General features: G+C 34.6%; 3 protein-coding genes and 1 pseudogene across 3 annotated transcripts; all 4 read right to left on the reverse strand.

Annotated features, from left to right (window-relative positions):
• On the reverse strand, window positions 1-3487 carry LOC125576079 (annotated as a pseudogene).
• An 81-nt stretch (window positions 3488-3568) lies between these two features.
• Window positions 3569-4783, reverse strand: LOC106362180 (agamous-like MADS-box protein AGL80). The gene has a single exon (XM_013802023.2). It carries the CDS (start codon window positions 4379-4381, stop codon window positions 3569-3571), a length of 813 nt encoding a protein of 270 aa, XP_013657477.2. The 5' UTR covers window positions 4382-4783.
• A 196-nt stretch (window positions 4784-4979) lies between these two features.
• On the reverse strand, window positions 4980-6293 carry LOC125577836 (agamous-like MADS-box protein AGL80). Its single transcript, XM_048739775.1, has 2 exons — window positions 5427-6293; window positions 4980-5338 (listed from the first exon to the last, which is right to left on the reverse strand). The coding sequence occupies exons 1-2, from the start codon at window positions 6144-6146 to the stop codon at window positions 5222-5224; spliced, it is 837 nt and encodes a 278-aa protein (XP_048595732.1). The 5' UTR covers window positions 6147-6293; the 3' UTR covers window positions 4980-5221.
• A 4489-nt stretch (window positions 6294-10782) lies between these two features.
• LOC106449239 (glutamyl-tRNA reductase 1, chloroplastic) lies at window positions 10783-13021 on the reverse strand. The gene is made up of 3 exons (XM_048739879.1): window positions 12611-13021; window positions 12280-12521; window positions 10783-12206 (listed from the first exon to the last, which is right to left on the reverse strand). Exons 1-3 carry the CDS (start codon window positions 12828-12830, stop codon window positions 11082-11084), a joined length of 1587 nt encoding a protein of 528 aa, XP_048595836.1. The 5' UTR covers window positions 12831-13021; the 3' UTR covers window positions 10783-11081.
• Between the last annotated feature and the right edge of the window lie 1604 nt (window positions 13022-14625).

A 14625-nucleotide genomic window follows, 5' to 3' on the forward strand; every position in this document is an offset into this window, starting at 1 on the left:
AAAGAGGTGTTTCGATCCTCAATAGAATCTGAATATAGGTCAGTGGAAAATACAACAGGAAAATTACGATGGGTCTGCTCATTCCTGACTGATTTGGGCATTCAACTACAGCAGGCACCTGTCATATATTGTGATAATGTTGGAACAACCTACATGTGAGCTAACCCCGTCTTCCACACTAGAATGAAACACATCGCAGTCGATTACCATTACATACTGGAGAAAATTCAGTCAGGAGCTTTGTGTGTTACACATGTATCAACTAGAGATCAACTAGCTGATGCACTAACAAAACTCTTTTTAGAATACCGTGTCAAACAGATTGTATCTAGATTGGAATCACTAAAAGTCTTACATATTAAAGGGATAATAGAGTTACCAATAGTATAAAGGCATTAGTGTACATTTACAGTAGCAATACCCTAATACAACACATGTATAAATACAATACATGTATAAATACTTGTACAAAGTCCTCTAATGAGAGTAAGCTTCAATCTAATAGAATTCACATGTCATAAGGAATTAAAGATTAACAAAGACGACAAATTGGGTACTAAGACTGTTTGAATAGAACACTGTTAATAAATCAAAAATATTTTATGTCTATAAATTGTCAGAGGTGTAGAAAAAACAATGATGAATTGGTTTGATTGGCTGGTTTTCTTTTCGATGAGAAATCTTAAACATATGTGGTTTTTTTTTGTAACTTCAAAATTTTTCGCTTGCAAGGAATTGAATATTGATCCCATGGATATAATATAGATGTAGTTACCACGGTGCTACAACGATTCTATAAAAAAAACATGTGTTGATGGTGTAACATGTAGTCCTTTCAGGTTTGGGGTTTTTTGGGTTTACAAGCGCTGGTAGTTCTTTGTATAGAATTTTTATGTTAGAATGGTCTGTGTTACCATAATGATGTACTGATGTATCTTATCTTGATGATCAATGGTTAATATAAGTATCTTTGAGGAAAAAAGAAAAAATTGGTTTCAATCATTCAATCACTAAAGGACTTGCATGCTTTAACTTTTCGCTCTTGGAACTTATATGCAAACTGTTGAGCATATTTTCTAGGTTCAAATTTTAAGCACTTTTTCGTAAACTCGTTTCTTCCTAATCAAATAATTCAATCAACTTGAAGGTTAAATTTTAAATGAATATAAAATTGATATAACCAAGAAATTTAAAATCGAGTATATTAAGACAAATGCCAACTGTAGTAGTTTCATCCAAATGAAATATCGGATAAATATTTCTAAAACATGAACTTGGAAACCTTTGAGATAAGGCCATCACCTGTGTCATCTCTATAAAACCTAATACATACTTTCATATTCTATACACACTTTTTAATTTGTACAGAATTTACTGCTAATAAAAAGAAGTATTAACGATCCTCTTGCATGAGGGAGAAAATATGTAATTTTAAATAGAACTTTTGTTGAATCAAAAAGATCATATATAGAAGACAAACAATACCAAAAGATTTTAGAATCTGAATCGAAACTAATAATTTACCATTTGGTTTTCTTCACATATTAGAGAAGACATTAATTTTAAGACTCAAACTTGATGAAAGAAAAAAGACAAGAGATGGCAAATCAAAAATTTGTCACTAAAAATAATTTAAGACAAAGTAAACATAAGATGACTGGTATTGGCATCTGCCTCGATGAATATGCTTTAAAATCGGTTGTTGTCTTCCATCCAAGGAAAACCTGTTTGCTCACCAATTTTCATCATTTCTTCAACGAATCCCTGTTCCAGATTTTGATTTTGATTCTGATTGTAAGATTCATCCTGAAACGATCGAATAAATTTTTTTTTTTTAAATATTAGTTATCATTTAAAAAATGTATGTTGATGCTAATCATAATATAAGCTCTAACATGATTCATAACCGGAATATATACTTCTTCGTTGCTACTTGTTGAGAGAATACTTGTAACAAAATTGTCATGCGGTAGATCACTACGGTATGAAAAGATTACGGACTTCCACATTTTGGTTAGTTCAGAAGACCTAGGGGGTTTAGAGACCAGAAAGGAAGAGGAACCTGCTTCAGCAATACAGGTTTGTGCTATGTTCATGTCCAGAGCCATTGAGGAAGACTTGCCGATTTCAAATTTTGGATTGTTTAAGGTTTGGTTCTTATGATGAACAAGCTGCTTGAGATATTGATCAATGAAACTACACAACTGAGAATGATCATCATTGTTTAAACTCAAATCTTCCATGTTCCCACTGAGAAACGCGATACATGAGTTCCCTCATGTATTTCTCCTTGTTTTGGTCATTCAGTTTCTGTCTTTTCTTCCTGGCTTTTTCGATCATCTGATGGAGAAATTCTTCCTGGTTCACCGATCTACATGTCTTCTCTTTCTCTGACAACATCTCAAACTTCTCAAATACACTTTTAACCTCTGAGGTCGATTGCCATACCTCTGGATTAGGGTCGTATTGATTGTAGATGACCGCACATGTATCAACGTCGCAAAGAACATGGAGCTCATAGAGTTTCTGCTTCAATTCTTCCTTCCTTAAGTTTAAAGTTGCTTCCCTTGCCTTGCCATCGGTAATGTAAGTTAGGTCCATCTTTTTCTTCCCCATGATGATTGTATGATACTTTTCTTTCTATGGTTTTCTATATTATGTTTTGTTATGGTAATGAATTTTTATATAGTTGTCAAAAGCTCCAAATCATTTGTTGTTACTCTGCTCGCTAATTTTACTACCAATGCTAAGTTTCTAATTAATGGAATTTTCCTTAATTAGCTAATGCATATTAATGCTACAAGATAACTTGAAATTTATATGCAAACTGTTGAGCATATTTTCTAGGTTCAAATTTTAAGCACTTCTTCGTAAACTCGTTTCTTCCTAATCAAATAATTCAATCAACTTGAAGGTTAAATTCTAAATGAATATAAAATTGATATAACCAAGAAATTTAAAATCGAGTATATTAAGACAAATGCCAACTGTAGTAGTTTCATCCAAATGAAATATCGGATAAATATTTCTAAAACATGAACTTGGAAACCTTTGAGATAAGGCCATCGCCTGTGTCATCTCTATAAAACCTAATACATACTTTCATATTCTATACACACTTTTTAATTTGTACAGAATTTACTGCTGATAAAAAGAAGTATTAACGATCCTCTTGCATGAGGGAGAAAATATGTAATTTTAAATAGAACTTTTGTTGAATCAAAAAGATCCTATATAGAAGACAAACAATACCAAAGGATTTTAGAATCTGAATTGAAACTAATAATTTACCATTTGGTTTTCTTCACATATTAGAGAAGACATTAATTTGAAGACTCAAACTTGATGCAAGAAAAAAGACAAGAGATGGCAAACCAAAAATTTGTCACTAAAAATCATTTAAGACAAAGTAAACATAAGATGACTGGTATTGGCATCTGCCTCGATGAATATGCTTTAAAATCGGTTGTTGTCTTCCATCCAAGGAAAACCTGTTTGCTCACCAATTTTCATCATTTCTTCAACGAATTCCTGTTCCAGATTTTGGTTTTGATTCTGATGGTAAAATTCATCCTGAACCGATCGAATAATATTTTTTTTTTAAATATTGGTTATCATTTAAAAAATGTATGTTGATGCTAATCATAATATAAGCTCTAACCTGATTCATAACCGGAATATATACTTCTTCGTTGCTACTTGTTGAGGGAATACTTGTAACAAAATTGTCATGCGGTAAATCACTACGGTATGAAAAGATTACTGACTTCCACATTTTGGTTAGTTCAGAAGACCTAGGGGGTTTAGAGACCAGAAAGGAAGAGGAACCTGCTTCAGCAATAGAGGTTTGTGCTATGTTCATGTCCAGAGCCATTGAGGAAGACTGGCCGATTTCAAAGTTTGGATTGTTTAAGGTTTGGTTCTTATGATGAACAAGCTGCTTGAGATATTGATCAATGAAACTACACAACTCAGAATGATCATCATTGTTTAAACTCAAATCTTCCATGTTCCCACTGAGAAACGCGAACATGAGTTCCCTCATGTATTTCTCCTTGTTTTGGTCATTCAGTTTCTGTCTTTTCCTCCTGGCTTTTTCGATCATCTGATGGAGAAATTCTTCATGGTTCACCGATCTACATGTCTTCTCTTTCTCTGACAACATCTCAAACTTCTCAAATACACTTTTAACCTCTGAGGTCGATTGCCATACCTCTGGATTAGGGTCGTATTGATTGTAGATGACCGCACATGTATCAACGTCGCAAAGAACATGGAGCTCATAGAGTTTCTGCTTCAATTCTTCCTTCCTTAAGTTTAAAGTTGCTTCCCTTGCCTTGCCATCGGTAATGTAAGTTAGGTCCATCTTTTTCTTCCCCATGATGATTGTATGATACTTTTCTTTCTATGGTTTTCTATATTATGTTTTGTTATGGTAATGAATTTTTATATAGTTGTCAAAAGCTCCAAATCATTTGTTGTTACTCTGCTCGCTAATTTTACTACCAATGCTAAGTTTCTAATTAATGGAATTTTCCTTAATTAGCTAATGCATATTAATGCTACAAGATAACTTGAAATTTATATGCAAACTGTTGAGCATATTTTCTAGGTTCAAATTTTAAGCACTTCTTCGTAAACTCGTTTCTTCCTAATCAAATAATTCAATCAACTTGAAGGTTAAATTCTAAATGAATATAAAATTGATATAACCAAGAAATTTAAAATCGAGTATATTAAGACAAATGCCAACTGTAGTAGTTTCATCCAAATGAAATATCGGATAAATATTTCTAAAACATGAACTTGGAAACCTTTGAGATAAGGCTGTCGCCTGTGTCATCTCTATAAAACCTAATACATACTTTCATATTCTATACACACTTTTTAATTTGTACAGAATTTACTGCTGATAAAAAGAAGTATTAACGATCCTCTTGCATGAGGGAGAAAATATGAAATTTTAAATAGAACTTTTGTTGAATCAAAAAGATCCTATATAGAAGACAAACAATACCAAAGGATTTTAGAATCTGAATTGAAACTAATAATTTACCATTTGGTTTTCTTCACATATTAGAGAAGACATTAATTTGAAGACTCAAACTTGATGCAAGAAAAAAGACAAGAGATGGCAAACCAAAAATTTGTCACTAAAAATCATTTAAGACAAAGTAAACATAAGATGACTGGTATTGGCATCTGCCTCGATGAATATGCTTTAAAATCGGTTGTTGTCTTCCATCCAAGGAAAACCTGTTTGCTCACCAATTTTCATCATTTCTTCAACGAATCCCTGTTCCAGATTTTGATTTTGATTCTGATGGTAAGATTCATCCTGAAACGATCGAATAATATTTTTTTTTTAAATATTGGTTATCATTTAAAAAATGTATGTTGATGCTAATCATAATATAAGCTCTAACCTGATTCATAACCGGAATATATACTTCTTCGTTGCTACTTGTTGAGGGAATACTTGTAACAAAATTGTTATGCGGTAAATCACTACGGTATGAAAAGATTACGGACTTCCACATTTTGGTTAGTTCAGAAGACCTAGGGGGTTTAGAGACCAGAAAGGAAGAGGAACCTGCTTCAGCAATAGAGGTTTGTGCTATGTTCATGTCCAGAGCCATTGAGGAAGACTGGCCGATTTCAAAGTTTGGATTGTTTAAGGTTTGGTTCTTATGATGAACAAGCTGCTTGAGATATTGATCAATGAAACTACACAACTCAGAATGATCATCATTGTTTAAACTCAAATCTTCCATGTTCCCACTGAGAAACGCGAACATGAGTTCCCTCATGTATTTCTCCTTGTTTTGGTCATTCAGTTTCTGTCTTTTCCTCCTGGCTTTTTCGATCATCTGATGGAGAAATTCTTCATGGTTCACCGATCTACATGTCTTCTCTTTCTCTGACAACATCTCAAACTTCTCAAATACACTTTTAACCTCTGAGGTCGATTGCCATACCTCTGGATTAGGGTCGTATTGATTGTAGATGACCGCACATGTATCAACGTCGCAAAGAACATGGAGCTCATAGAGTTTCTGCTTCAATTCTTCCTTCCTTAAGTTGAAAGTTGCTTCCCTTGCCCTGCCATCGGTAATGTAAGTTAGGTCCATCTTTTTCTTCCCCATGATGATTGTATGATACTTTTCTTTCTATGGTTTTCTATATTATGTTTTGTTATCGTAATGAATTTTTATATAGTTGTCAAAAGCTCCAAATCATTTGTTGTTACTCTGCTCGCTAATTTTACTCCCAATGCTAAGTTTCTAATTAATGGAATTTTCCTTAATTAGTTAATGCATATTAATGCTACAAGATAACTTGAAATTTATTGGTGTTGACAAGTGTTATTGTCAAGGATATCTTCACTTTGTACTGTGATATGCACATTATTTATAAAAATGTCATTTTCTAAATATGATACAAATATCTTTCATTTATTTTTTGAGATTTTCATACCTTTTTAATAAAATATTTTTTTTTCTTTCGTGGGGGGGGGGGGGGGGGGGGGGGGGGGGAGGGGGGAGGGAGGGAGGGGTTATAATGAAATGAAAACATTTTCCAATCAATCAAAATAAACCAACTGAAAACAAGTGAAAACCATAAACTGAAAACAATTAAACCAACTGGTATTGACCAAGCCTTGTGGAGTGGAATCAGAGATGAGAATATCAGCAAATTAATTTAAATTATGAATTAATTTAAATTAAGCTAATATGAGCATTGCCCTCATTCAAAGTCTGGTGTATTATAGGAAAGGCTTGGTAGACTAGATATACTGATCATACAAACACGAAGTGACCATTCCTCGTACTTTTTCCTCACCACACAGTACTGGAATTGACCATAGTTCACCAGTTTTCCGATAGGTCACACATCATTTGATTTCTCCAGCTCAAACACACTTAGCACTGAAGTTCTCTTCGGATTGTTAACCCATGTCATAGGTAGCCAAATAAATTCTTCGAAGCCTTTTCCACCTAATCTACTACCACAAAACCGGAGTACTACATTCACCACCACTAGTAGAGTGCAACGTCTTCTTTGTACATCTAGGCTGTCACTCTCGATGGTGTGAATCCACTAGACTCCACACTCTCATCCGGGTTTGGTTATGATACCAATTGTATTGCCCCGATCCTTTAACGTCTGTGACCCCTCCCCCCCCCCCCCCACGTCCACTCTCAGCCCGTGAGCTTCACCCTTATTTGACGTCTGGTGCATTATCGGAATTTGATATATTGATCCTGTAAACATGACCTGACCGTTCCCTGCGCTTTATCGTCACTCTAATGGTACCGGGATTGACTAGATTTCACAAGCTTCTTAATAGGTCATCCATCCTTTTATTACTCTAGCTCAAGCATGCTTAACTCTAGAGTTCTTTTCGGATGGTTAACCGAGAAGGTAAGTGAACTTTGTGATATAGGTAGCCAAATCAATTCTTATAATCCTTTCCCACCTAATCTACTATCTGATTGAATCTCAAATATTACAATTACCACTGTTAACTTGACAGGAGCAAAGATTCATTTTTAGTGTATCACTATCACAAACCCAAAGTACTACGTGGGTGACCTATCAGGGCGCTTGTGCATTCTAGTCAATTTTGTACCGTTTTGAGTAATGACAAAGCACGTGGAACGGTCATGTCGTGTTTCCATGGTCAGTTATCAAGTCTTACGAGCCTTTCCGATAATGCACCAAATATCAAATGAGGGTGAGACTCACGGACCAAGAGTGGACCTGGGGGCTCACAAACGTTGGTGGGTCGGGGCTTTAAAATTGGTATCTGAGCCAAAACCATATGAGAGTGTGGAGTCGAGTGGACTCACACCATCGGGGATGAGGGTCCAAATGTGCAACGAAAACGTTGCACTATGCTAGTGGGGTGAATGTAGTACCCCGGGTTTGTGATAGTAGATTAGGTGGAATGGGTTTCTAAGAATTTATTTGGTTACCTATGACTCAAAGTGCACTTTTATTTTCGGTTAATCATCCAGAGAGAACTCCAGAGTTAAGTGTGCTTGAGCTGTAGAAATCAAAGGATAGGTGACCTATCGGAAAGCTGGTGCAATCCCGGTACCATGTGGTAATGCAAGGATTTGTGGCCTTTGTGGTGGAACTGGAGTTTAACGGTGGCTCTTTTGCACAAGAAAGTAAATCTGAAAAGAAAAGAGAGAAAGACTGGAAAGAAGGAAAAAAATTATGAAATTAAAAAGATAATGTTGACAACTCTTCTCCATCATTCGTTTGATATATAGATAAAATTAAGAGATAATTTGCTAGATATACACAAATGGGAACAAAATTAGCTAACTACCCAAAACCATTAAAAACTCATGTTTACTGTAGACAATTGTCTCCTTCTTTCCCGTTTTACCCCTGCCCGAAATTTCCATCATCTTCTTTTTCTTTCCCCATGTTCTCACCATTTTCATTTCAAATAAATAGATCTTCTTCTTAAATCTCCAAATCAGCACTTATTTTGTTTCTGGCACTAATCATAAGTCATGTTTTCCTCTTCTTAAACTCCAAACCTTCCAAAGGATTTTACCGACTCCACAATCTCTAACTATTTCGGAAGATAGAGAAACACACAATGTATAAAGAGAAAAAAAAACACAGTAAATTATTAATATGCTACCAATATACATTTAATGCTAAGCTGAAACATTATACAATTGTTTGATTTATATATAATACAATAATTGTTAAGAATATATAAACTACTAAGTTAGCATGATAATCTATTTTTTACCATTTAAAAATATATATATATCAAGTGTCGATATGTATTTTTAAGATCTTGGCAACCAATTTTAAAAAACTATAACAAGTTTTATAACAGCTAACCAAACATGTATCGGTTAATGGAAATATATTATATAAAATGTAATTTCTAAGTTTTAATGTGCAATGTTATATAACTTATTAGACCGGTAACCAATTTCGTACCATTTAACAAAATATATATCAGGTGTTGATATGTATTTTTAAGATCTTGGCAAACAACTTAAGAAACGATAACATGTTTTATAACAACTAACTAAACATGTATCAATTAATGGAATCATATATTATATAAAATGTAACTGCTAAGTTTTGACGTGCAATGTTATATGACTTTTTAGACCGGTAACCAGTTTCGTATCATTTAACAAACTATGTATCAACCAATGTCGCTATTTATTAAAATCTTATTAATCATTTTAAATATCTTTAGAAAAGATTATAACAGCTAAGCAAATATTTACCTACTCACTATACTGGACTAGCACCTCCATCATCTTCATCGTGGTCTTCACCAAACCACTAACTTCCGAGATCCGATTCCCGAGTTCTTACAAAATCCATCTCTGTTTCCTCACCAATCGCTGTGTGGTGGTTGTCAATCTTGACTTTCTTGTCACCGGATCCCGTCGTAACTGTTGGATCTTTCACCATGGTTCGGATTCTGGGTTGCGGACTCTCTAACTTTTGAATCGGATTCGGGAGGCAGGGAAACAGGGGTGGATTTCTTATCGGCGGAGATGGTCAAAGTCGCGTAATCGCCGCCGTAGGAGTAACGTGAGTGACAGCGTTGGCATTGGCATGATCTGGAGGGTTTAAGTACAAAATTAACAATGGATCCCAAAGTGATATTTCTTTGGAAGGTGTGTATTTTGAAATGGAAGAAGAACGAGAGAAAGAAAGAAGAAGAAGATTGTTTGGTCAGGAGAAATGTGGGGACACAAGAGAGGGAAAGAGAGAGAAGGAAATGAGAGTTTGGGCAGGGGCAATATTGGATTATAGATTTGTCAATAGTGTCATCGGGTAATTTGCAAATTATGGTCGAAAGGGTGTATATACACCCTAATTTCTCTAAAATTAAAGACGAATAGTTTTATGCTCACAACCATTTTGTCCAAAATCTTTTTTCCATTACACGTTTCAGTTTGATCAAATTAAAACAAAAAATTATATATATATTGTCGATTGCAAAATTGTAAATATAGTTAGATCGATAAATCTATTTAGTCACTAAACCAAAAAAACTATTTATATGTTTGTTTGTTTTTAAGATTGCAGACGATAATTCAATTATTCTAAAGGTCATTTAAAAAAAATCAGCTGTAAATTAAATTAATTTTTACATAGAAATTTGAATGAACAAGATAAAATACTATTTTGATCATATCTAAAGTTTAATTAACTTTTATTCGTGTAGTTTGCTTTCTTGAACATAATTTTTTCAGTTATGGAAATTAAATAATATTAGTACAAATAATTTTAGTTCGTTCATAATAAATAAAACAAAACAAAAATTTTATTTACCTACCATAATATATTTGTGTAACCGGTTCATTGTATATTTAAGGTATATTTAAATTCATATGAAACCAAAACTTAATTTAAAATTATAGAAAACAATATAACCTCCATTAGTACACTTTAATATAAACTCAAATTTTTGTAAAATGAAACAACATGAATACCATTTAAAACACTCACGGTATATCAATACCACAACTTTTTAATATAGAGACAATTTTTTTTTTTTTGGAAAACATAAACAAGTATTGTAAACAAGAAAATTTTATCTTATTACATATAATCTCTCATGACCTAAAACTTTCTAAAAGACAAAAAATTATTATCATACACATTTCTTGCAAATGAAATCCTAAAACACAAACAACAAAATTATACAAAAAATAATAATTTAGATCACAAGTAAAGTATATACCACCCCTAAGGCGAACCGATCCTAGTATTACTAGATAAACAAAAGGAAAAACATCTCTATACCACATGAACAAAAGTTTATATATTACAAATGAGTAACGGTACTTGGATCAGTACCGTTATATTCGAGTGTATGAAGCAAAAACATGCAACAAAGCTCGCTTAGCTTCACAAATACTTTAAACGACATAAAAATGTTAGCAAAACAAACCTGTCTCTTGTACACAAATTAAATGAATCATATAGATCCTCAGCTTAATGGTATATGCAATTTACTCGGGTTTGCAGGGAAGGCATTTCTTGTCTGTCAAAAGAGATGGACCAGACCCTATCTTTCACTTCTGTTGTCCCGATGTCATTGCCTTGAGCTTCTCCTCCAAAATGTCCTTCTCGAGACCGTACATTCTGTTCAAAGCATGCATATTCTCAAGGGTCTCGCTCAGCGTTCTACTGTCACTCCCGTCACATCTCAAATGCTGCATTGGACCATGTAAGAACCTGTTCACGATTCCTCGGCTTAAGTCATCAACAGCTCTCGTCGTTTTCTTGTTGATGTCATCTCCCATTTTGGACATGCACTTATCCAGCTCCGCCATTCTGATTCTCTCTGCATAAGCTCTCAACTTCTTGATGGTAGGAACCGTCTCTAGCGAATCCCTCCACGCTTCAAACTGGTTAGATTCCTCTGCGATTATGGTCTGAGCTTCCATCGCTTTCCTCAACCTGTCTTCTTTATTGGCCGCAACTACTTCCTTGAGGTCGTCCACATTGTAAACCCGCGCGGTCTCCACTTCATTGACACAAGACCCCACGTTTCTCGGAACAGAGATGTCAACAAAAAGCCTGACTCCTCCGATCTCCGGAGAAGCAGGAGGGAGAGTCTCCACGTGCTCCTTCAAGAACAATGGCGACTCAGAGGCTGTGCTGGTGAAAACAACATCCGCTTCAGCAGCAGAAGCTAGCATCTCATCGAGAGGACGATACGTAATCTCAACGCCAGGGATCTCCTCGCGTATGGCTGTAACTCTCTCTTCGCTTCTGTTGACCACCACCATCTTGTTGCAACCTTTGGCTACCAAATGCTTTATCACAAGCTTCCCCATCTTCCCTGCCCCGATGATCAACATCCTAGCGGACGCGAGTGAAGATTCCGGAAGCTTCATCAGGGCAAGTTCGACGGCTGCTGAGCTGACGGACACAGCCCCAGCAGCGATGTTTGTCTCTGTTCTGACACGCTTCCCAACTGTTATGGCGTGTTTGAACAGGCCGCTGATGTTCCTCCCAAAGCCATTCACTCCTTGACCAACTTTCACGACTTGTTTCACCTGTGCAAGGATCTGACCTTCTCCCAGGACGAGAGAGTCAAGACCAGCTGAGACTTCGAATATGTGCTGCGTAGCGTCCTTGTTGTACAGCAGAAAACGGTGCTGACATATCTCCGAAACTGGGATTCCACTTGTCTGCCAACAGAAACATGATAATGTTAACACTTGTTACAAACTGAAACATGATCTAAGGAAAGTAAAGTAGTACCTTAGACATCCATTCAGTGACTTCTTTGACTCCACGGTGCTGAGAAAGAGCCAAAACATAAATCTCCATACGGTTGCAAGTACTGAGGACAGCAGCCTCTTCGATGTGATTCAAACCGCACAATTCACCAATAGCTCGGGGCCATTCAGCTTCAGGGATAGCAAGCTTCTCACGCATCTCAACGGGAGCTGTGTGAATGCTGAGACCAATCACCACAATGCTACTTCTCTCCTTTGTATATCCTGATTAAGAAAAAAAAGAGAGCTGCAACATCAATCACTAGCAAAACTAAAGATTTAAACTTTATTAGAGAGAGAGAGAGAAAGCTTACTGTCGGGTGCAGAGTTCTTGAGTTGTTCGAGAGCAGAGATGGTTGCAGAATCAGACGGAGAAAGCTCGCAACGTGCTCTATGGATGAGACCACGTCTGGTTCTGTTGTTGTTCCTCGGAACACCAATGAGACCCAATGGTGTTTGCAAAGTAGACGTAGACGATAGATTCAATAAAGTCTCAAGCTTTGGGCAACCCACCAAGGCATTTGAAACCGCCATAGAAACCCAAATCTCAGATCTCTCTTTGCCTGGTAAGGAATCGAGCAGAGGAAGGAGGAGATCGTTGATTGGAACAGTTTGGGTCCGGTTTGGTTCAAGAGATGTGTGAGAAAATTGGAAATGGAAAGATTTTGAGATTTTGATGAAATTTGATTGGCGTATGGAGAACACGTTTTATCCACACTCGTTGTTGTTTTGGTGGCCTTTCTACTTCCACGCCAACTTTTATTTTATTTATTTGTTATTTTCCTATTAGACTTGTGACTCTTATGAAATCTATGCTCATAACATTTTCTTTGTTTTTTCAATGAAGAAAAAAGTTAAGAAAATATGTGTGCATGCAAATGATCCGGATATCTGAAAAGAATCTATGCAGATTTAGGAGAACCATATGAAAGTTTAAGAAGTTATAAATTAAAGAAATCTTGGGTATTTTTAGTTAAAATAAAAGTTGAATAAGTATATTTTAATCATCTATTAACTTAAGATTTTGAACATTTTTAATGCATAGAGATATGTAAATATTTTTTGTTTGGGACGTATATGGGAACTGCTAACATAAATTTATTTTTGAAAGTTAATTTGCGTTTTTAAAATGAATATAAATTTTTATTACTGTTGGTGTTACATTATTTTTTTTTACGAAATGGTATTAGACTATTTTTGGTAAGTTTCCGGATGAATGTGTTCGTCGGTTATACATTATGAAATGTCTAATTACATGTCAAAATTGAAATTGTTTTGAATGAGAAATGAAAGTTCAAATTGAGTGTCATATATCACTTTGGATATTTGGGTTTGAACTGGATTTAAGTTTATTAGTTAGACATTATGTCTTATATTTATTTTAAATCATATTCATGGTTATCTTTTATATTAGTTTAAATATCAAAATGTGAACCCATTGCAAAATATATTATTAACTTTGATTTTATCAAAAAGATAGTAATAATGATTTTGATAAAATATTTCCTTATGATAATTAATATGTATCTTAAATCATATATAATCCCATCTTACGTTTTGTTTTGGTTTTGAAAGAAGAAATCATAACATATTGTTTTGTCTCAAACGTATGAATGGTGTCCCCATTTTCTCCTTTCTATATAAATGCCTCCAAGCATTCGATAGAAAATAAACAACAAAAACAATTATCTTATTTTGAACAGTTATGCTAGTGTTTTTATTTTGTATTTTAGAGTGCAACAGAAAAATAGATTGACAGGTTATGTTCTTCAATGATTGGAGATGAAAACATATTCAGTTATATCATAGGATTTTGGAGCGCCTTGTTAACCATCACATTACGGAAAGTTTGTAGAATTAAAAAAAAGAGTGTTTTTACCTCATTAAACCCGTTTTTTTTTTCCAAATTCTTGTATCAGTATTTTATATTTATCTATTTATTTATGCAAATGCTTTACAATTAACCAGTTCGCCCTATAATAGAGTTTGCAGTCATACAATCTTAATTATGAAAAAAAAATTGTATTATTACTAATGAAATCTGATTATTTTTGGGAAGTTTTTTTTTGTCATAAAACAGAAATTGAAGCATTCACGATGATATAAATCGACCTTTCCATTAGACAATTTTTGTTTATGGTAATTTCCAGCCAATTATTTTTTTTGTTGATCAGGTGCTTCATCTTTCTAACAATCAAACTGGAAACCTATGCAGTTATATCATGGGGTTTTGGAATGCTATATAAACCATCACACTACAGAACGTTTATAGAATTAAGGAAAAAATTGTTTAGCCTCTGCAAACCCGTTTTGTGACAATGGTTAATTT

Source organism: Brassica napus, chromosome A1, assembly GCF_020379485.1.
Source record: "Brassica napus cultivar Da-Ae chromosome A1, Da-Ae, whole genome shotgun sequence".
Classification (NCBI taxonomy): Eukaryota; Viridiplantae; Streptophyta; class Magnoliopsida; order Brassicales; family Brassicaceae; genus Brassica; species Brassica napus.

Excerpts from the sequence above, each read along its gene's own strand:
- LOC106362180 (XM_013802023.2), bottom strand. The coding sequence starts at position 4,381 with ATGGGGAAGAAAAAGATGGACCTAACTTACATTACCGATGGCAAGGCA.
- LOC125577836 (XM_048739775.1), bottom strand. The coding sequence starts at position 6,146 with ATGGGGAAGAAAAAGATGGACCTAACTTACATTACCGATGGCAGGGCA. Across the intron at positions 5,339-5,426 it reads ATATTCCGGTTATGAATCAG|GATGAATCTTACCATCAGAA; the intron begins GTTAGAGCTTAT and ends CGATCGTTTCAG.
- LOC106449239 (XM_048739879.1), bottom strand. The coding sequence starts at position 12,830 with ATGGCGGTTTCAAATGCCTTGGTGGGTTGCCCAAAGCTTGAGACTTTA. Across the intron at positions 12,522-12,610 it reads CAAGAACTCTGCACCCGACA|GATATACAAAGGAGAGAAGT; the intron begins GTAAGCTTTCTC and ends TTTCTTAATCAG. Across the intron at positions 12,207-12,279 it reads TCACTGAATGGATGTCTAAG|ACAAGTGGAATCCCAGTTTC; the intron begins GTACTACTTTAC and ends TTCTGTTGGCAG.